The sequence below is a fragment of the Xenopus laevis genome, chromosome 5L (genome assembly GCF_017654675.1).
Source record: "Xenopus laevis strain J_2021 chromosome 5L, Xenopus_laevis_v10.1, whole genome shotgun sequence".
NCBI lineage: Eukaryota > Metazoa > Chordata > Amphibia > Anura > Pipidae > Xenopus > Xenopus laevis.
The window spans coordinates 6,798,459-6,821,957 of NC_054379.1; the positions used below are offsets into that span (position 1 = coordinate 6,798,459).

General features: G+C 39.6%; 1 protein-coding gene across 1 annotated transcript in view; it reads right to left on the reverse strand.

Annotated features, from left to right (window-relative positions):
* epas1.L (endothelial PAS domain protein 1 L homeolog) overlaps window positions 1-22,957 on the reverse strand; it is an 82,364-nt gene extending 59,407 nt beyond the window's left edge. The window contains 1 exon segment of the mRNA NM_001092249.1: window positions 22,675-22,957. Within this exon segment, the coding sequence (NP_001085718.1) occupies window positions 22,675-22,700 (26 nt within the window). The 5' untranslated portion in view covers window positions 22,701-22,957.
* Between the last annotated feature and the right edge of the window lie 542 nt (window positions 22,958-23,499).

The following is a 23,499-nucleotide window of genomic DNA, read 5'->3' on the forward strand; positions in this document are numbered from 1 at the left end:
CCTGGAGGTTTATTGGCCCTATAATAGTAATGTCTCAGGCATTTAAAGTTGTCGACATAGGCTCCACCATCTTGGCTCTTGTAAGGTTATCCTTGATATGTCAGTGGCACTGCACATGCTCAGTGTGCTCTGGGCTGCTATAGGGCAGTTTCAAAACAAAAACAGTAGGACATGGGGTCACATCACAATTAGTGGGGGTGATTATCAGTCAATTCTGATGCAGAAGGCACTGACTTCTATCCTGCCATGTAATGTGAATCTGAATGAATTACTTGTATCATGACTGTTACATATTATGGACAGGGCTGTATTTAGGTCCGATGCCGCCCTACACCTCACCCCTATGGAAATCCGTGGCGGAGGGTGGGGACGGTTTTTAGAAAAAAAAATGAAAAAATACTCACCCCTCCCCTGAGGGCTGCCCCCAAAACCGTACCGCCCTAGGAACAGACCCTCTGGGGCCTATATATAAATACGGCCCTGATTGGCAGCAGTCTAGATGATGTGCAGTGAATCAGCAGAAAAAAAGATGGGAAGCTACTGGGGCATCTTTAGGGGCATAGATTGTCTCTGCTGGGTGGTCTTGGGCTGGTGCAGAAGCCCAAATAATAAAGGACAGGTGCAGGATCCATTATCCAGAAAGCCGTTATGCTTCTGGCCATCTCCCATAGACTCCATTTTAATCAAATAATTCTCATTTTTTTAAACAAAAAACAGTCGCTTGTACTTGATCCCAACTAAGATATAATTAATCCTTATTGGAGGCAAAACCAGCCTATTGGGTTTATTTCATGTTTATATGATTTTCTACTAGACTTAAGGTATGAAGATCCAGGCCCCAAGTCCAACGCCTACACTGCATTTCTATCTTTAGTTCTCCTTTAAAAGACACAGATGGGTTAGAATCACCAGGAAATAAAATTCTCTTATACATGAAGAAAATTTCAACAAAGGGTAACATGTTTTATTTTATGCAGCCTTTACTTCCTTTTTTGTCGAGATTCCTGGATATTTATTATGTAACATTCCACCAGAACCCCAGTAGTGAATATGTGATATACACCGGCACTCTGAAACCTTCTTCATTCCTAGCAAACTTTCCATTATACAGGTATGAGACCTGTTATCCAGAATGCTGGGATAATGGATCTGTAATGTGGATCTTCATACCTTAAGTCTACTAGAAAATCATGTAAACATGAAATAAACCCAATAGGCTGGTTTTGCCTCCAATAAGGATTAATTATATCTTAGTTGGGATCAAGTACAAACGACTGTTTTATTATTACACAGAAAAATGAAAACAGTTTTAAGAATTTGGATTATTTGGATACAATGGAGTCTATGGGGCAAATTCACTAAGATTCGTAGTTGCGCCAGGCGTAACTTTGCCGCACTTCGGCAGGCGTATTTTCGCCAGCGCTCCGCAAATCCGAAGTTGCGCTCAGGGGTAGCGTAAGGTTGCGCAGTTGCGCTAGCGTTGATTCGCTAAGTGAAGCGAAGTTACGCTAGCGAAGGTTAATTTGCATACAGCGCCAAATTCAAATTTCAATGGAGGAATACGTAGAATCACTACAAATGCCTGGGAAACCTTCAAAACATCAAATAAAATTTTAATTTTGCCCTACACATGTGCCCACTGTATAGTTAAGTTGCCATGAGTCAGGAAATGTAGTTTTCAATCTTTTTCAGCCTATCACCCATAATATAGAAAAAACGCCAGCGTTTTTTGGGACTTAGAAAAAATTTGAACTTTTTTGGAAGCAATCCCTATCTACTCTATTGCGCTTCGCCTGGTCTGAGGTGGAGAAGGAAGTCTGGCGTAAAAGGTAGCGTTCAGAACAATGCGCGCGTTAGTGAATTTGTGTAGTTACGTCCGTTGCGCAAATTCGCCAGGCGTAAGGGTGTGAAGTAACACTAGCGAAGTTCCGCCAGCATTCGTTAGTGAATTTGCGAAGTAACGAAAATGACCAACGCTAGCGAATTCACGCTAACGTTAGGCGCTTCGGCGCATAGTGAATTTGCCTCAATGGGAGACCGCCTTTCTGTAATTTGGAGCTTTCAGGATAACGGATCCCATACCTGCACCTTCATTAAACATGTTCAATGGCTATACTGTCATTTCTGAAGGCAACTGCTACTGAAAGCAATATCTATCTAGCTGTTGGATATTTTCTGCACTGCTGGTTCTGACTCCTGAAACAAGGCAGCAGAAGACTGTTGAGTCACAGACCTGGAGGAGAAGTGACTTTTGCACTGTGCAAATGATTGAGATTGCTTTATGCACACAGGGGACTACTGCAATTTGGTGCTGCACCAACCCATAGGCTGGCACTGCTTAAAGCAACATATTCCTGTCCGCAGCGAGAGTTCTGTGCACTACGTGCATCCTGAGCAGTGCAGAGCACAAACATTAGCCCGGCTTTAACCAGTAAATAACCAAGATGTTCTTTGCGCCTCCTTCAATTATAACTATGACCAGTGACCAGGCTAAATACACAAGGAGCGAGGAAACCGTATCCGAGAGCGCAGGAAGTCCGAGGAGACAGAGTTCTGAGCAGGCCCTGCAAAAAGTCTGTGTGAACTTCATTTAAGCACTGAGCAAATTCATCACAGAACATTCCCAGTACTGCCCAACGCTACTGCACATGTTTGTGTCCGTGTTTTATACTCCACAACGTCATGTACCTCTGTGTTATGGACATTTTTATTGGAATAATTAAAATATAAACAAATCGATAGGGCAAACGCGTTTCAAGCCCTATTGTATTGAAACATTTCAAGTAATAAAAAAAGCTAATTATGTACATTTTGTATTGGAATAATTAAAATATAAACAAATCCATAGGGTCTAGGCGTTCCGTGCCCTATTGTACTGAAACATTTAAAATAATAAAAAAAAATAATTGTGTACATTTTATTATCGGAATAATTAAAATATAAACAAATCCATAGGGCCTACGCTTTTCGTGCCCTACTGTACTGAAATATAAATAAAAAAAACTAATTATGTAAATTTTTTACTGCAAAAAATGTAAATATAAACAAACCCATAAGGCCTATGTGTTTCGTGCCCTATTATACTGAAAGATTTTAAATAATAAAAAAAACTAATTATGTACATTTTGTATTGGAAAAAATGTAAATATAAACAAATCCATAGGGTCTACAAGTTTCGTGTCCTATTGTACTGAAATATTTCAAATAATAAAAAAAACCTAATTATGTACATTTTTTATTGGAATAATTAAAATATAAACAAATCCATAGGGCCTACGCGTTTCGTGCCCTTTTGTACTGTAATATTTCAAATAACAGAAAAAGCTAATTATGTACATTTTGTATTGGAAAAATGTAAATATAAACAAATCCATAGGGCTTACGCATTTCGTGCCCTATTGTACAGAAATATTTCAAATAAAAATTATGTACATTTTGTATTGAAAAAAATAAAAAAATAAACATCGCTATAGGGCCTATCCTATGCCTTTCATGCCCTACTGAGCACAAAACGCGTAAGCCATATATTTTAATGTTTTCCAACAAAAATAGCTTTTTCTTCCATATCTGTGGCTCTTTGGAGTGCCTGGAGACCTACGTCTGTTCAGGCCAATAACAGCTGCTGACACAGTGCCTTCACACTTTGTTGGCACCTAACTGGCGCCATCCTGATGGTCTGTACCACTCATATCAAAAATGCCCTATTGTGCACAAAATGCATAGGCCCTATGCAGACAGATGTTATGTTTAAATTGTTTCCAAAAAATTGCTTTTCCTTCCATATCTGCGGCCCTTTGAATTTCCTACAGTGCCGGGAGGCCCACTTATCTTCGGGCCAATAAAAGCGGCCCCTTCAGACTTTGTTGGCATCTAACTGGCGCCTGATGGCCTGTAAGACGCCTATCAACCCAAAAATTGGGCAGCTATTTTTATGGCATGCTTGAAGATCCCATCAGTATGAATGTGGTACGTGAGCATCCGCACTTTAACTCTCCAAGAGACGAACAACCCTCTCATTTATATTTTGTGGTAGCACGGGAAATGGCACGCATCAAAAATAGACAAAAGGCACCAGGAAAGGAAATTGTTGCTCCAAGTGGTTTGAGTTGTGTGCCCTCTTGGTTTAGAATTCTACAGAAAGATTATAGAGAGATACTAGAATAGGATCCGTTATCCAGAAAGCTGGGTCGGCCGTCTCCCGTAGACTCCATTTTATCCAAATAATCGAAATTCTTAAAAATTATTTCCTTTTTCTGTGTAATAATAATAAAACAGTCGCTTGTACTTGATCCCAACTAAGATATAATTAATTCTTATTGGAGGCAAAACCAGCCTATTGGGTTTAATGTTTAAATTATTATTTTGCAGACTTGAAGTATGAAGATCCAAATTACGGGAAAGATCCTTTAGCCTGAAAAGCCCAGGTCCTGAGCATATACCCTTCCATCTGCCTAAAAAGGGGGTCTTGGAGTACCAACATAGCCATATGCACATGATTAGTTGGAAATGCAAGGAGACCGACCTTTAAAGGGTAAGTTCATGGACAAATGAAAAAGTTGCGTTTATATTCTGCCTCTGGTTGCCGGGGTCAGTGATACCTGCAACCTTATCAGGTTTATTCAGAGGCTGGATTGGACTATTTCTGTTATTTATTTTTAATGTTTTTTTCTTTCTATTTGTGCCCTGTCCTATTCATGGATCGGTCTTTGGTTTTTGGGTTTTAAAACCACAATTTGGTTGCTAGGATAGGCGGCACCCTAGCAACCAGAGCAGATGAACAAAACATTTCAATTATACCGAAACCAAAACATTTTAAAAAAAGAGAAAGAATACAAGACTTTATATTGTATTAAAGTTCTTTTTTAAGGCATACATCCCCTTTAAGAAAAGAAAAAATCCAATTTTCAGCACTATTTAAAGCACAATCATTATTATCTTTACTCTTGGCAAAAAAAAAAAAGAAATGAAGCAGTTGTGTTATATTGAGAGAATCCATCTCGACTACATGTTTTCCACTTAAATAAAGGAAATAAAAGTGTAAACAGTGCAAGAGAGGAAGTGAAGTATTTCCTTGTGCCCCGGCAGAGAGTAAGCAATGGACATATCTAGGAAAAACACGTAGTCCCTATTGCAGGGAGTGCATTACGTCCAGATGTACTGGGATGGGCTTGTTGGTCCTTATATTATATGGTGCAAACATTTGTTCATTCCATTCTGATGTCACTTAACAAGTTTCTGAAAGTGACATCACAGATAATGATGCAGTTGAGACCTATGAGCACGTAATGGGGTTGGTCATGATCCTGTTCTGCATTGGCATGATTGGCTGCTTTTAGGCCAAGCCTATAGGCCCCCCTGCTGTGGTCCCCCTGCTACTTTCTTATTGGAGGTTACTAGACTTAAAGGAGACATTTGTCAGGGGTAGGCAAGTCCTGTAAGGCTGCCAGTTATTGTGTGATCTTGACTCTTGACCATCCACAATCCATTTCTTCAGGCCACTGGAGGTGCTGCGTTCCTTCAGACTTGGACTCTGGAGGATCACATTTATAGGCCTGTGGTTCCCAAACTGTGGGGTTGTCAATTTATACCAAATTGTTGCTCAACAACCCCATGGATGTTGCTCCCATTGACCTTAAACAGGAGCTTATTTTTTGGAGGCAAGTTTGGGTTGCATATAAACCAGATTTACTACCAACCAAAGCCTCCTGTAGGCTGCCAGTCCTCATAGGGACTACCAAATGGCCAATTATAACACTTATTTGGCACCTTCAGGAACTTTTTCAAGCTTGTGTTCCTCTCCAACTCTTAAACCCATTTGAGTGTGGCTCATGGGTAAAATAGGTTGCTTTAGACTAATACAAACAATGGAAGGGTGAAGAAGGGCCAAGAAGAATGAAATTTGAGGGTGGATGCTTACTTACTACCTTGGTTTTATACATCTGTAACCTTGTTATGGGCCAGGAGGACCTAACTAAAACACTTATGTTTTTCCTAAGCCAATGTTGTCTGACATCTTGGCAGCTCTCTTACATATCACTTCCCAAAGCCTGGCTGATGGTGTGCCCATGGGCATGAGTTAAATCAGTACGGCATGGTTGGCTCAATAGGGGTAAGTAGCCATTCATATGTTCTCTAGTCCTACACAAAGACCACAGACCTCCACAAGGATAGTGTTTTTCCTCTTAAAGGGACACTCATTCCCCCCCAAAAAAAATGTTGGCTAAGCAGAGCTTTAATAAAGGAACAGCTTGTATTTTAGCCCTGGTTTTTGCATGGCTAAATAGGAAGGAGAAACGACAGCTCCGATGTGAGCGCAGCGAGAGAAGCCTTTACACACTGAGCCACTGAAAGCTGAGCATCAGCCAAATGGATTTGTCTATCCAAACAATGACATAAAAGAACAGAGCAATCTTTCTCTGGCCAGTTACCTTTCACATATAACTCTCACTGCTGCTTTTACATGTAACCCTGAGCTCAATGAATCATTTACTAGGAATATATTTACATCTTGTCGCCTACAAAATTCTATTTCTTGCCAGCAGAGCAATAAAAAAGAGCAAAAACAGATATTGCACCACCATTGCCGCCTATTGAAATGCATGAGAGTCATTCAAAAAGAACTTGCAGTGAGCTCTGCTTCCCTTTTCAGACAGGTCAGATGACCCTTAGGCACCAACAAGGGGGTAACAGTGAAGCATATTAAACATATTGACAGTGGCGTAACTAGTAACAAGTATGTATCATGGATTTAGCAGGTCGTCTTGTGATGCCGCTGGTTTAATGTGCACTGGCAGCCATAATGTATCTGTGTCATTGAGACAGAATGTATCTCCAGCTGGGATGTTCGTTTCTATTGCACGTGTATATATCACTGTTTAGTGATAAACAAGTCATATAACATATTCTCTATTGATTTTATTTGAGGAGACCAGACAATCCAGTCTTAACTGGGCTAAAGGTTAATGCAATTTGAACACCTTTGTGCTGAGGCATCTTATAACAAACAAGCCGATTCTTATTGTTGCTTTTCACTTTTCCTTTCTTCTTCTTTTTTTTTTTAACAGTTCAAATTTTTCGAGTGTACAGACGTTAAAAGGAAATGTACTTAATGAACACAGAAATGCACCTCATGCTCAATACTCTAACAATATACACTGAGTTTGATGTGGGAAAACCATAGCACATGGAGTAGGGTAAAGTAGAGTTGAGTGGAGTTAAGTAGCATAGAGTTGAATACAGTAGAAGAGTAACTGAGAGAGGAGTAGGGTTGAATAGAGTTGGGTAGAGTTGAGTTGAGGACAGTTAAGTAGCATAGAGTTGAGTAGTAGTAACAGTTGAGTAACAGTAGTACAGTAAATTAGAGTAGAGTTGAATAGTGTTGAGTAGAGTTGAGGAGGATTGTTAAGTAGCATAGAGTTGAGTACAGTAGTACAGCAAATTGGAATAGAGTTGAATAGAGTTGGGTAGAGTTGAGGAGAGTTAAGTAGCATAGAGTTGAGTACAGTAGTACAGTAAATTAGAATAGAGTTGAATAGAGTTGGGTAGAGTTGAGTTTAGTTAAACAGCATAGAGTTGAGTACAGTTGTACAGTAAATTAGAATAGCGTTGAATAGAGTTGAGTTGAGGAGAGTTAAGCAGCATAGAACGGAGTACAGTAGTACAGTAAATTGGACTAGAGTTGAATAGAGTTGAGGAGAGTTAAGTACTATAGAGCTGAGTACAGTAATACAGTAAATGAGAGTAGCGTTGAATAGAGTTGGGTAGAGTTGAGGAGAGTTAAACAGCATAGAGTTGAGTACAGTTGTACAGTAAATTAGAATAGAGTTGAATAGAGTTGGGTAGAGTTGAATAGAGTTTGGTAGATTTGAGTTGAGTAGAGTTAAATAGCATTGAGGTGAGTACAGTAGTAGAGTAAATTAGAGAAGAGCAGAGTGGAATAGAGTTGGGTAGGGTTGAGTTGAGTTAAGTAGAGTACAGTAAATTCTACACCTTCGTCCTCAGTCCTGCTGAGGAACCTGTCATTAGGTCAAATGGAAACTGCTTTTCACTGTTGTTGACAGATGTCAGCCCAAATACCCCCAGTATGCCATGAATGAGCCTAAAGTGTGTAATGTTAAGCTTTATCTCCCCGCCCCCATCAACTATCTGAGACTCCAACTGAATGTGTAGCACAGCCTCGGGCAAATTGCTAGCTCTGCAACCACAGAAGAAGACCTGCTATTTGGGATGAAAGTTGTCAAAGATGTTACAGGGCAACCCTTTTGAAATAAAAAAATAACAAAAGTGGTATAAAAGTGATCCCTTTATTGGCTAACTAATATAATCATAGCAAGCTTTCAGAACATTTTAGTTGCTTTTTCAAGCTGAAAACTAAAATAAATGTTCTGAAAGCTTGCTATGATTATATTAGTTAGCCAATAAAGGGATCACTTTTATACCCTGTAACATTTTTACTGGCTAACAGGGTACAACAACTTTACCTGCAGTTATCAAAGTAAAATAGACACAACACAAGAACTTGTCGTTATTTCTGCTCCTTTTGTATATTGTAATACAGGTATGGGACCAGTTATCCAGAATGCTCGGGACCTGAGCTTTTCCGTATAATGGATCTTTCTGTAGTTTGGATCTTCATACCTTAAGTCTACTAGAAAATCATGTAAACATTAAATAAACCCAATAGACTGGTTTTGCTTCCAATAAGGGGGTCTTAGTTGGGATCAAGTACAAGCGACTGTTTTATTATTGCATACTTTCCGTAATTTGGAATTTGGAATTCTGGATAACAGACCCCACACCTGTATTATATAATTATTATTATTACAGGTATGATATTCGTTACCTGGAAACCCGTTATCCAAAAAGCTTCAAATTACAGAAAGGCCGTCTCCCATAGACTCCATTTTGTCCAAATAATCCAAATGTTTAAAAATAATTTCCTTTTTCTGTGTAATAATAAAACAGTCGCTTGTACTTGATCCCAACTAAGATATAATTAATCCTTATTGGAGGCAAAACCAGCCTATTGGGTTTATTTCATGTTTATATGAATTTCTAGTAGACTTAAGGTATGAAGATCCAAATTACGGAATGATCCATTATCTGGAAAACTCCAGGTCCCGAGCATTCTGGATAACAGGTCCCATACCTGTATCACATATTTATAAAGCACCAACATATTCAGCAGCGCTACAGGGGAAACGCCAGAGAAAGTCATTAAAACTAAGGGTCAATCAGATCACAGTCTCATTCATTTTCTTCTACATTTCTAATTAGTGACACGAGTTGCATCAGGGAAGGATTAGGAATATTTTTAGGATTACTGACGTTACTCCATTAATCCTCCTAAAGCACAAATACACCATTGGATACATTGGCACTTTTTTTTTTTTTACTTCGAAAATTCCCCCGAATTCACTTCAACCCTTGATAAATCTGCCCCTTAGTGTGTTATAGAATGGCTAATTCTAAGCAAGTTTTGAATTGGTCTTCATTTTTTCTTTTTTAAACTTTTTAAATTATTCACTTTTTTCTTCTCCTCTTATTTCCAGTTTTCAAATGGGGGTCACTGACCCTATCTAAAAAAATACTCTGTAAGGCTACAAATATAATGTTATTGTTAGTTTTTATTACTCCTCTTTCTATTCAGGCCTCTCCTATTCATATTCCAGTGTCTTATTCAAATCAATGCATGGTTGCTAGGGGAATTTGGACCCTAGCAACCAGATGGCTGAAATTACAAACTGGAGAGCTGCTGAATAAAAAGCTAAATAAGTAAAAAACCACAAATAATAAGAAATGAAAACCAATTGCAAATTGTCTCAGAATATCACTCTATACAGCATACTAACAGTTAATTTAAAGGTGAACAACCCCTTTCAAGTAGAATTAAATTATTTGTTGCAACCATTGGTTTCCCAGGTTCTGGCAGCACTTTCATTGTACATATGATTAATATATAGATATATCTAATGATTTAGGTTATAATACAATACACATTACATGAAATGACATTTATACAAATGTAACACACACACACATATATATATATATATATATAAACACACACATAATATTAAATCTCTGACAACATTCGAATACCATGAGATCCGACTCTCATATTTCCAGACTTTGGGCTGGAGAAACTGCTGACGGGGCACATTCACATACACGGGACGGTCGAGATTAGGGAAACCCTTTGACTGAAGATCAGACACAAAGATTCAACTAAAGCAACTTTGCTTCTTGTCAGACAAAACATCTGATGAGCGTCTATAGAGGATTTGCTGTGTCATGTCACGGGGCCGGAGGACTCAATGAAAACTCATGATCCACACGGTGTTGTAGATGGGACTTTGGGTTTATTAATCAACTCGAGGCAACAGAATTCGTTACAATTACACGGAATTTACCAAACGTGAAAACTTTGGGGTGTGTGAGCTGCTGTGGGTTTGCACAAAGGACACAAAAGTGCAGTAACACTACTGACAGCAGAATGAACTGGAGCCTAATTTACCCTTGTTTTATGCTCCGTCAGTGTCACTAATTAGGAAACTGTATCTCTCCTTGTTTAACCCTCCAGCGTCTGCATTAATCCTTTATGGATAATGTTTCTGGTTCCTAATGCACCTTTAATATAAATATGGATGCACCAAATCCACTATTTTGGATTCAGCCGAACCCCCGAATCCTTCTGCTGAAAGATTCAGTTGAATACCGAACCAAATCAGAATCCTTAATTTGCATATGCAAATTAAGGGTGGGAAGGGGAAAAATTTTTTACTTCCTTGTTTTGTGGCAAAAAGTCACGCAATTTCCACACCCCCGCCTAATTTGCATATGCGAGTTAGGATTCTGTTTGGCCAGGCAGAATCCTGCTGAAAAAGGCCAAATCCCGAACCGAATCCTGGATACGGTGCATCCCTTAATATAAGCGATAAAGTGAAATATAATTCACAATATAATCCCTAAAATCCCTAACATTCTGGCTTTATGGATGAACTTGTGCACTTGTGCCCACCCCTAGCTCTGGAGATTAGCGACTGCTCAAAATGGATGCGTTTCTTTGTGAATCGGGGACAAGTTGCAGCGGGAATTTTCATCACTAAGGTGGACTTTGGTCTTTTTTCTACCCGATTTAACTATGTAACAGTGTTCGGCGTTGAAACGGCGTCAGCATGTGATTTTTTTAGGCGCTGTGCGTATTGTGACTAGTGATGGGCGAATTTATTTGCCAGGCCTGGATTCGTAGCTAAAAATTGTCACGTGTCAAAATTATTTTGATGCCCATTGACTTTAATGCATTTAATGCATTTGGTCAAAAAAGTCACGCATGTAAAAATTTACTTCAATGCATTTCGCTTTTTTTTTTCCGTTTTGCTAATTTTCCGGACAGATTGCGCCCATCACTAATTCTGGCCACCTACAGAGGGAACTATGAAATTACCATCACCTTCAGGTTAGGGGTGGCCACAGGGATCCCCAACATCACTAGAAACACTTTTCACAGTCCTTTGTAGTAGGAAAGCGACTCTTAGCACAGAAGTGTTCAGCACATGTTTGAACATATAATGAATATAATGAATATAATGAATAAAATGAATAGGGTCACAAGAGGTCATTTACCCAGGGGTGCAAGCCCCTTTGTGCTCATTTAGCAGCATTTCTTCTCTGCACGGAGCTCTGAGTCTTTGTAGTGGATAAAGTGGAAGATTGTGACCATTTTTCCACTTTGCACATTGTCTGGGGAATTGTAAACAGCGTCGGACTGAAGGGTCCAAGGCTTTTGACACAGGGGCCCCCCTGCCCCACCCCCCACTCTGGCCCCCCCTGTGCGGGCAGAAGAAGTGTGTGGGTCTGGGTCTGCGGGGTCCAATGAGTTTTTATCCGGTGTCCCGTTGGCCCAGTCTGACCCTGATTGTAAATGACCCTACAGTCTTGCATCCTTCTAAGTTAGTTGTACTTGCCCTTGCATCATAAACAAGCGGTATAAATGCTACTAGTGATGTGCAAATCAGCCAAAAACCCAACAAACACCCGACCCTAAAGCCCCCCCGACACGGGCCGATAAAAACTGCCGACAGACCTGGACAGTCGCCTAATTGTTTCCGAGGATGCAAAGTGCCAAGTACAATGGGTCACATATAGTGGGACTGTCCTACAGTTAAAAGACTATGGAGCTGTACTTATACTATGATTGACAATGTCTTTAATTGTACGGTACAGAAAAATTATTATATTTTTTTGTAATACATTATTGTTATACGTTATTTAACAAACCCATTGAGGCCCTAACCAAGACACAGTTTAAATGGTTATTTTTAGTGCTACTAAACTAGTCATTGTCAGAGCCTGGCGTTCATCAATATTAGACTTCACCCTAGTAAAGCACAAAGTGGACAATATTATGATAATGAAAAAGCTGACATATATCCTAAATGATAAATCTCCTCTATTTCAGAAAATATGGTCGCCATGGCTAATTTATAGGGGCATATGGGATGGCTTGGGATCTGGAGGTTGTATCTGACAAATCAATATCCTTCATCTTATTGGAATTGTTGGGCATTGCAATTGCTGTCACTCATAGGACTTGAAGAGTAGATATGGGTTTATATATTCTGTGAAATACTTCAATATTTCTCTTCACTAATGTTATGATTGTTCTATTCTTTTGTTTTTTTGTTTTTGTTTTTTAATTCTTCTTTTTGTGTTTGATATACTCTTGATTTGAATTGATATAGGGTCGCAGTATGTATGATATTGTTTTATTGCATGTTATATCTGGGAGTGAACAAACTGTATGGATACCGGATGTTACTATACGACTTGTATTTTCTCTTACAATAAAAATGTATTGAATAAAAACAAAAAACTGGCCACAGACCAAGTCGGCATCTTATCGGCCCGTGTGCAGAGCCCACCGGGCAGGGTAAAAAATCCCATCGGATCACAGCCACATCTTTTGTTGATGCAGTCTCGCGATCCGACCGCCCGTTTGGCCTCCATTCTGATCCGATCGTTGGGCCCTAGAGCCTACAATCGGATCAGCCCGATATAGCCTACTTCAATGTGGGCACATCAGGGAGAGATCCACTTTGGCGACATTGTCACCTGTAGGGCCACCGTAACCCTCCCAACCCAACCTGGTGGCAACAGCTCTATCTTTAGACCCGCCCCGGTCCTGCAATCTCTGACATCACAAAAAAGGGAGGGGCCAACATGCAACTATGAATAAAGGTTGGCGGAGGTGGAAGCCAGCAGTGTGAGGTTGCCCACAACCCGGCAATCTTGTGTGGAATTATGGCAAACCAGTTAATGCTGTTGGTAAATGCTTGATATTCTTCCCTACTACAGTAAAGTTTTATAGGTTGTCCTTTATTCAGGCCTTGTTCCCCCACTCTTATATATATATATAGCACTGCTAACCACAAACCCCAGCATGCCTTGGGCTAATATGGGAGGAGCTAAAGGAAGAAATGTCAGCTTACACTGATTATAACTGTGTTTTGATGCAATTCGTATAATCTCCTTGTACAGGTATGGGACCTGTTATCCAGAATGCTCGGGACCTGGGGTTTTCCGGATAATGGATCTTTCCGTAATTTAGATCTTCATACCTTAAAGGGGTGGTTCACCTTCAAGTTAATTTTTAGTATGTTATAGGATGGCAAATTTTAAGCAACTTTTCAATTGGTCTTCATTATTTATTTATTTTTTATAGTTTTTTAATTAATTGCCTTCTTCTTTTGACTCTCTCCAGCATTCACAGGGGGGTCACTGATCCCATCAAAAAAAATAAATGCGCCAAAGAAAGGCTACAAAGATATTGTTACTGCTACTTTTTATTACTCGTCTTTTTATTCTCCTATTCATATTCCAGTCTCTCATTTAAATCAATGCATGGTTGCTATGGTGTTTTGGACCCTAGCAACCAAATAGCAGAAACTGCAAACTGGAGAGCTGCTGAATAAAAAGCTAAATAACTCAAAACCGCAAATAATAAAAAACTAAAACCAACTGCAAATTGTCTCAGAATATCCCTCTCTACATCATACTAACAGTTCATTTAAAAGTGAACAACCCCTTTAAGTCTACTAGAAAATCATATAAACATGAAATAACCCCAATAGGCTGGTTTTGTCTCCAATAAGGATTAATTATATCTTAGTTGGGATCAAGTACAAGCGACTGTTTTATTATTACACAGAAAAGGGAATCATTATGAAAATTTTGGATTATTTGGATAAAATGGAGTCTATGGGAGACGGCCTTTCCCTAATTCGGAGCTTTCCTGATAACGGGCCCCATACCTGTATATCATTAAACTGACTTAGAAATATTCCAATCCTCAATGCTGACGAATGAGTTGCAAGAAGCGAGGGGTTATATATAAAAACCACGGCAGCAAAGGAACAGCCGGGGCTTCGGAGACAACACAGACACCTGCGCTGCTCCATTAATGGATCCCATTAGAATCAAAGAGATTTCATTAAATACATGTCCTGGAAAACACTTTCCCTCTGTGTTAGTGCAAATATAAATGAAACACTGAGCAGTTACCCATTAAGAAACAATGTAGCGCAACATCAATTAACTCTGCAGAGCCATTAAGTTCAGACGTCGCAGGAACAAATGCGACGCGAAGAGCCGAGAGGTCAGGCTGGTGACTGTGCAGCCCAAATATAAGAAATACAAAAAGGGCCGAATACATAAATAAACACAAGTATAAGATACGCCACTTTGTGTCATTAATTTTAACGATCACCCACGCGCATCAACAAATATCTCGCTTTCCATTTCTCTGTATTTATAATCAACCCCTGGCAATAATCTGCTACTACATAGTAGGGATGCTCTGAATCTATTATTTTGGATTCGGCCGAACCCCCGAATCCTTCGCAAAAGATTCGGCCGAATACTGAACCGAACCATAATTTGCATATGCATATTGGTTTTCATTTTTTATTATTTTTGGTTTTTGAGTTATTTAGCTTTTTATTCAGCAGCTCTCCAGTTTGTAATTTCAGCACTCTAGTTGCTAGGGTCCAAATTCCCCTAGCAACCATGCATTGATTTGAATAAGAGACTGGAATATGAATAGGAGAGGCCTGAATAGAAAGATGAGGGATAAAAAGTAGCAATAACAATACATTTGTAGCCTTACAGAGCATTTGTTTTGTAGATGGGGGTCAGTGACCCCCATTTGAAAGCTGGAAAGAGTCAGAAGAAGAAGGCAAATGATTCAAAAAACGCTAAAAAATAAATAATGAAGACCAAGTGAAAAGTTGCTTAGAATTGGTCATTCTATAATATACTGACTGATCACTTAAAGGTGATAATTATTATTGATAATAATTATTTTTCAACCTTAAAGGGGTTGTTTTCAGATAAATCACCAGAAATAACAACTTTTTCCAATGACTTTCTATTTTCTATGTGCCACCGTTTTTCTAATATTGAAGTGTAAAGTGTCATAGAGCAGCTCTGGGAGAGGGGGTCGCCGACCCTGTAAACTGTTCTAAATGGATACATTTAGTTGATACATTTCTTATCTTTGTCCCTGCTGAGCAGAATCTCTGGGTTTCATTACAGGCAGCTGTTAGACTTGATACAATAGTTACTGATACTCCAGAGATGCTGCTGAGAAATGGATCAACTCAATGTTGTAAAATTGTAACAGTTCAGAGTCTGCACCTGAATTACTGAGCTGTCAGACTCAAACACCAGAGACACCAACATTCAACTTTACACTTAGGGGCTGATTCACAAAGGGTCTAACATCGAGGGTTAATTAACCCTCGATACTCGACTGGGAATTAAAATCCTTCGACTTCGAATATCGAAGTCGAAGGATTTAGCGCAGATAGTTCGATCGAAAGGATTATTCCTTCGATCGAACGATAAAATCCTTCGAATCGAACGATTCGAAGGATTTAAATCCAAAGATCAAAGGAATATTCTTTGATCAAAAAAGCCTAGGCAAGCCTATGGGGACCTTCCCCATAGGCTAACATTGAGTTCGGTATCTTTTAGATGGCGAACTAGGGGGTCGAAGTTTTTTCTTAAAGAGACAGTACTTCGACTATCGAATGGTCGAATAGTCGAACGATTTTTAGTTCGAATCCTTCGATTCGAAGTCGAAGGTCGTAGTAGCCCATTCGATGGTCGAAGTAGCCCAAAAAACACTTCGAAATTCGACGTTTTTTTTACTTCGAATCCTTCACTCGAAGTTAGTGAATCGGCCCCTTATAGAAGAAAAACAGTAAAAAAAAAAATAATGGAAAGTAATTGAAAAAAAGTCTTTATTTCTGGGGAACAATCTGAAAACAACTGGACTGAAAAAAGTGTTTGGAAGGTGAACAACCCGTTTAAGTGATTATAATATGACCACTAGAGGGCACTATTTCATTAGCCATTAGGGAATTTCCTCATTGGGGCAACAACGGTTCTCCCCTTTCACCTTGTGAATAAATTACTATTTAGAAGTTCCTGAATTACATTGAGTTGTAACTGGCGAGCAAAGCTTCCAACTCTGGGAATCCAAAGCCAATGGCCGAATCAGCCCAATTTCGGACGGACGGCACATGGTTGGCCAAATCGGGGTAAAGATCCACTTGTTTTGCGGCCAATTAAATCCATTCAGTCGTCGCACAGAAAAAAAAAATGTAGCTGAGCATGCTGGGATCTGTAGTTCAAGATCAGCTGGACTGAACAAGTGACCCTTTCTGGTTACTGATTATACAAATTCCTGCCATTCATATATAATAGTCCCATTTCTCATCTTTTTAACTGCTGAGCTGACGTTTAACACTTACCCTGCTGATCTAAAAAAATGCAATTGTTTTGCTTGTTTGCAAGTAAAATGCAGAAGGGTGAGCAAAGTGACAAACAGAAACTCAAACCACATGGAAACGTTTGCCTTTTGGGCCCTTGTGGAATCTGGGAACTGAGGGGCCCGACTATAAAATAATAATGAATACAAGATATTGCGCTGCTCTGACACTGTCCTTTTAAGTGTTTTTCAGGCTGTTCTTACAGACACTTAAGACTTTGTTTCTCAATAATATTAATATTCACTCGCTGTATTTGGCAACTGGGGCTGTTGACAAAATAAACATTCTGGCTGAACAATCGGTAACAAGGTGAATAAAGCAGCGTGAGAGAGTCAATGTGTAACTGTTGTCATAGATTAGCAAATATTCTAGTCTCATTTACATATAATTACCAATTATTTGTACCACTAACTGAGAAATTCATTGTGCAGGACAGTAGATTGTAATTTCCCAGTATGGAATTACTAAAAATGTAATGTATCTGCTGATTAAATGCTTGAAACTCACACTGCTGCAGCCAATCACCTCCTCTCCCACAGCCCTACTGCTACTATTATACTATAGGCACCATCTCTCCCTACTATACCTGCTATCCCACAGTCACACTCCCTTCCCAGAGACTATTATCCACTGTTACTATAGGCACCATCTCTCCCTACTATACCTGCTATCCCACAGTCACACTCCCTTCCCAGAGACTATTATCCACTGTTACTATAGGCACCATCTCTCCCTACTATACCTGCTATCCCACAGTCACACTCCCTTCCCAGAGACTATTATCCACTGTTACTATAGGCACCATCTCTCCCTACTATACCTGCTATCCCACAGTCACACTCCCTTCCCAGAGACTATTATCCACTGTTACTATAGACACCATCTCTCCCTACTTTACCTGCTATCCCACAGTCACACTCCCTTCCCAGAGACTATTATCCCACTGTTACTATAGGCACCATCTCTCCCTACTATACCTGCTATCCCACAGTCACACTCCCTTCCCAGAGACTATTATCCACTGTTACTATAGACACCATCTCTCCCTACTATACCTGATGTCCCACAGTCACACTCCCTTCCCAGAGACTATTATCCACTGTTACTATAGGCACCATCTCTCCCTACTATACCTGCTATCCCACAGTCACACTCCCTTCCCAGAGACTATTATCCACTGTTACTATAGACACCATCTCTCCCTACTATACCTGCTATCCCACAGTCACACTCCCTTCCCAGAGACTATTATCCACTGTTACTATAGACACCATCTCTTCCTACTATACCTGCTATCCCACAGTCACACTCCCTTCCCAGAGACTATTATCCACTGTTACTATAGGCACCATCTCTCCCTACTATACCTGCTATCCCACAGTCACACTCCCTTCCCAGAGACTATTATCCACTGTTACTATAGACACCATCTCTCCCTACTATACCTGCTATCCCACAGTCACACTCCCTTCCCAGAGACTATTATCCCACTGTTACTATAGACACCATCTCTCCCTACTATACCTGCTATCCCACAGTCACACTCCCTTCCCAGAGACTATTATCCCACTGTTACTATAGGCACCATCTCTCCCTACTATACCTGCTATCCCACAGTCACACTCCCTTCCCAGAGACTATTATCCACTGTTACTATAGACACCATCTCTCCCTACTATACCTGCTATCCCACAGTCACACTCCCTTCCCAGAGACTATTATCCACTGTTACTATAGACACCATCTCTCCCTACTATACCTGCTATCCCACAGTCACACTCCCTTCCCAGAGACTATTATCCACTGTTACTATAGACACCATCTCTCCCTACTATACCTGCTATCCCACAGTCACACTCCCTTCCCAGAGACTATTATCCACTGTTACTATAGGCACCATCTCTCCCTACTATACCTGCTATCCCACAGTCACACTCCCTTCCCAGAGACTATTATCCACTGTTACTATAGGCACCATCTCTCCCTACTATACCTGCTATCCCACAGTCACACTCCCTTCCCAGAGACTATTATCCACTGTTACTATAGGCACCATCTCTCCCTACTATACCTGCTATCCCACAGTCACACTCCCTTCCCAGAGACTATTATCCACTGTTACTATAGGTTCCATCTCTTCCTAATCCATTCCATTCTGCAGTGCTGTTTTCCCATGTCACCAATAACTGAGTTGACAACCTACTGGTTGTTGTATTGGGCCACTCTCTAGTCTAGTAAATAGGTAACAATTAGATTAGATAAGGACCAGACAGGCTAAAAAACGTGTTGGGTGGGAGTGTGAGACCCTTTATGTGACCTGATCTCAGGTCCAGACTTGTTGATTTGGTTGACTGATCAAAGTAATGATAATTTGGTGATCTTGCCAAACAAGGGGATCTACCTGTGAAAGGCCAGAAGGAAACCCCAATGCCATAACAGACTCTCAGCCAAGGTTGATGGGAGTTGTATTATGAAGCCCACAGTACACAACATCCCCTAAACTGGACACCAGTTAATACATGTTCTCAATTTCTAGAGGTGCCACATGATTTATATGAAATGTTCCACTAGACAACAGGACAAGCAGAAGATGCTGAGGAACATGTAAAGCTCATGAATATGAATAGGACTCAGACAGTGGCACATTCAGCAGCACAAAGACAAGTTATTACTTCTCCAAACCCATTTCTCTCACCCCCGGTGCAAGTGATGCTTTAGCCCCACGACATCAATAATCAAATAATTTGCTTTGATACAAAATATGTACAAGTTTGGGGCGTCCAGCAATGTGCCCATCAGTAGGTAAATGTATAGAAACTTCTTTCAGAAAACTATTGGCAGCCGTTTCGCCCGAATAGACCAACATTGTCCTGTTACAACCGATGCAAATAACGTGCAGCTGATTATTTTATCTGCACAAAGCAAATTCACTTGTTAATCCAATTAATGACTTACTTCTATTTCCATCACAGCAGTAATCAAGTGGTTTTTATATTCATAAAACAACAAATCTGAGATAAAATAATACATAATAAAGCAGAGGTACCAGCTCCTAATAGTGTGTGTGTGTGTGTTTTCCAGATAAGGGATCTTTCTGTAATTTGGATCTTCATACCTTCTACTAGAAAATCATTTAAACATTAAATAAAGCCAATAGGCTGGTTTTGCCTCCAATAAGGATTAATTATATCTTAGTTGGGATCAAGTACAAGCGACTGTTTTATTATTACACAGAAAAAGGAAATCATTTTAACAAATTTGAATTATTTGGATAAAATAGCATCTATGGGAGACAGCATTTCCAGAATTTGGAGCTTTCTGGATAATGGGTTTCTGGATAATGGCTCCCACACCTGTATGTATATATATGTATATATATATACAGACACACAGCAGAAGAAAAAGCTGCAGGCAAAGCACTTGCTTAATGTTAATCTGTTTAGAATGTACCCAGGTTATAATCACCCTACTCCTCTGGAAAAAAAACAAGCCCTTTATGTATTGTGATTAAGGTAAATGTGCAGCATAAAGTCTATTTTAAAGTTTTACAGGCTATAGATTTTGAAGTTGACACCACCATAGGGAGTGGATGTCACGGTTATCTTTGTCCATAAGTGAGTCTGATAAAACAGCATTTCTGCAACCCAAAGTGAGTCCTGCCAGTATATATATATATATATACACATATGTACTGAAATGGAAATGAAATGGAATCTAAAATGAATCTTATGGCACAGAGATCTTACAGCCTGGCAGTATAGAGATCTGAGCACACAAAGTGAGCATTGGCAGGAATGAGTCTTAATTATAGATTAGACAATGTAGGGCTATTCCACACGGGGAGATAGCGACGCGTTTGCGGTCGCGACGACAAAGCGCCGCGACCGGCGCAGGCGACAGTTTTGTATGGGCGCCTATGTAAAAACGCCTGTGCTAACCACACGAGGCGATGCGCTTTTCAACAGTCGCCTGAAAATGCCTCGCCAGGCTTTTTCAGGCGACTGTTGAAAAGCGCATCGCCTCGTGTGGTTAGCACAGGCGTTTTTACATAGGCGCCCATACAAAACTGTCGCCTGCGCCGGTCGCGGCGACTGTCGCGGCGCTTTGTCGCCGCGACCGCAAACGCGTCGCTATCTCCCCGTGTGGACTAGCCCGTAAAGTGAGTCTGATCAAACAACAATCTGGCAACAACATGGCAAGATGACTAATGACTAATAAATCTGATGTAAGGGTAATCATATACTCCATGCTACAGCGATCTTTCTACCTAAAGTGAGTCTGACAGAACAGCGAATACCCACTGTGACTCTATTATAGGAATCTTACACTATCCAAAGTGAGTCTGGTATAGAGATTATACAGAAGATAAAGTGAGTCTGGTATAGAGATTATACAGAAGATAAAGTGAGTCTGGTATAGAGATTATACAGAAGATAAAGTGAGTCTGGTATAGAGATTATACAGAAGATAAAGTGAGTCTAGTATAGAGATTATACAGAAGATAAAGTGAGTCTGGTATAGAGATTATACAGAAGATAAAGTGAGTCTAGTATAGAGATTATACAGAAGATAAAGTGAGTCTGGTATAGAGATTATACAGAAGATAAAGTGAGTCTGGTATAGAGATTATACACAAGATAAAGTGAGTCTGGTATAGAGATTATACACAAGATAAAGTGAGTCGAGTATAGAGATTATACAGAAAATAAAGTGAGTCTGGTATAGAGATTATACAGAAGATAAAGTGAGTCTGGTATAGAGATTATACAGAAGATAAAGTGAGTCTAGTATAGAGATTATACACAAGATAAAGTGAGTCTGGTATAGAGATTATACACAAAATAAAGTGAGTCGAGTATAGAGATTATACAGAAGATAAAGTGAGTCTGGTATAGAGATTATACACAAGATATAGAGATTATACAGAAGATAAAGTGAGTCTGGTATAGAGATTATACAGAAGATTAAGTGAGTCTGGTATAGAGATTATACAGAAGATAAAGTGAGTCTGGTATAGAGATTATACACAAAATAAAGTGAGTCTGGTATAGAGATTATACACAAAATAAAGTGAGTCTGGTATAGAGATTATACAGAAGATAAAGTGAGTCTGGTATAGAGATTATACAGAAGATTAAGTGAGTCTGGTATAGAGATTATACAGAAGATTAAGTGAGTCTGGTATAGAGATTATACACAAGATAAAGTGAGTCTGGTATAGAGATTATACAGAAGATTAAGTGAGTCTGGTATAGATATTATACACAAAATAAAGTGAGTCTGGTATAGAGATTATACAGAATATTAAGTGAGTCTGGTATAGAGATTATACAGAAGATAAAGTGAGTCTGGTATAGAGATTATACACAAGATATAGAGATTATACAGAAGATAAAGTGAGTCTGGTATAGAGATTATACAGAAGATAAAGTGAGTCTGGTATAGAGATTATACAGAAGATTAAGTGAGTCTGGTATAGAGATTATACACAAAATAAAGTGAGTCTGGTATAGAGATTATACAGAAGATAAAGTGAGTCTGGTATAGAGATTATACAGAAGATAAAGTGAGTCTGGTATAGAGATTATACAGAAGATAAAGTGAGTCTAGTATAGAGATTATACACAAGATAAAGTGAGTCTGGTATAGAGATTATACAGAAGATAAAGTGAGTCTGGTATAGAGATTATACAGAAGATAAAGTGAGTCTGGTATAGAGATTATACACAAAATATAGAGATTATACACAAAATAAAGTGAGTCTGGTATAGAGATTATACACAAGATATAGATAGAGATTATACAGAAGATAAAGTGAGTCTGAGCAGAGTGATTTTACCTTTTCTTCTCTTTCTCGGCTGTCATATTCAGAGGTAGAAGAGCAGAATAATCACAGAGCGAATAACGAGTCCAAACAAGTCAGGAGAATAATAACAGATTTAGCGCCGGTGCAAAGGTTCAGGCGCAGATGAAAGTCGCACAGAGGGTCGGGGAGGTGCTGGTTGAGCCCGGGCAGGCGGTACAGTCTCAGGTCACTGCTGAGGATTGTACAGCCGCTCAGTGGGCGCTGCGAGAAGGTAAAGTCGCTAAGAGAGCGGCGCTGAGTCAGTCCTGGGTCCGTCAGAAGGTAAAGTTGCTCCTGCCGCTGCCCCTGCTCTCCGGGTGGGTGGGGGAGAGTCTTAGTCCCGGGTCCCTTCGTTCCAGTTCGTCCTGCTCGGCAGCAACAACCACATAATTCAGCTTTCCCATTGGCTGCCTCCGCCTCCTCCCCAGCCATCGCCCCGCCCACAACAGCGGCTCCTCTCGCTCTGGTCTGGGTCGGACAGGTCACAGTGGTGCAGAGCGGGGTCGCGTTATTCACTCGCTGCGCTTCTTCCTGTAGCCTCCGACCTCTCACTGCCTGTCTCATACCTGCCATTTATTATTATTATTATTATTATTTGTATTATCATTATTATTATTAATTATTATTATTGTCAATATTAGTGTATGTATTATTAATATTATTACTATTTTATTATTTTATAATTATTATGATTATTATTATGATTGTTAATATTATTTTATTATTATTATTATTATTATTAGTGCTTTTATTATTAATATTATTACTATTTATTATTATTAGTATTAATATTGTTATTGCAGTTGCCTTGGATGCTGA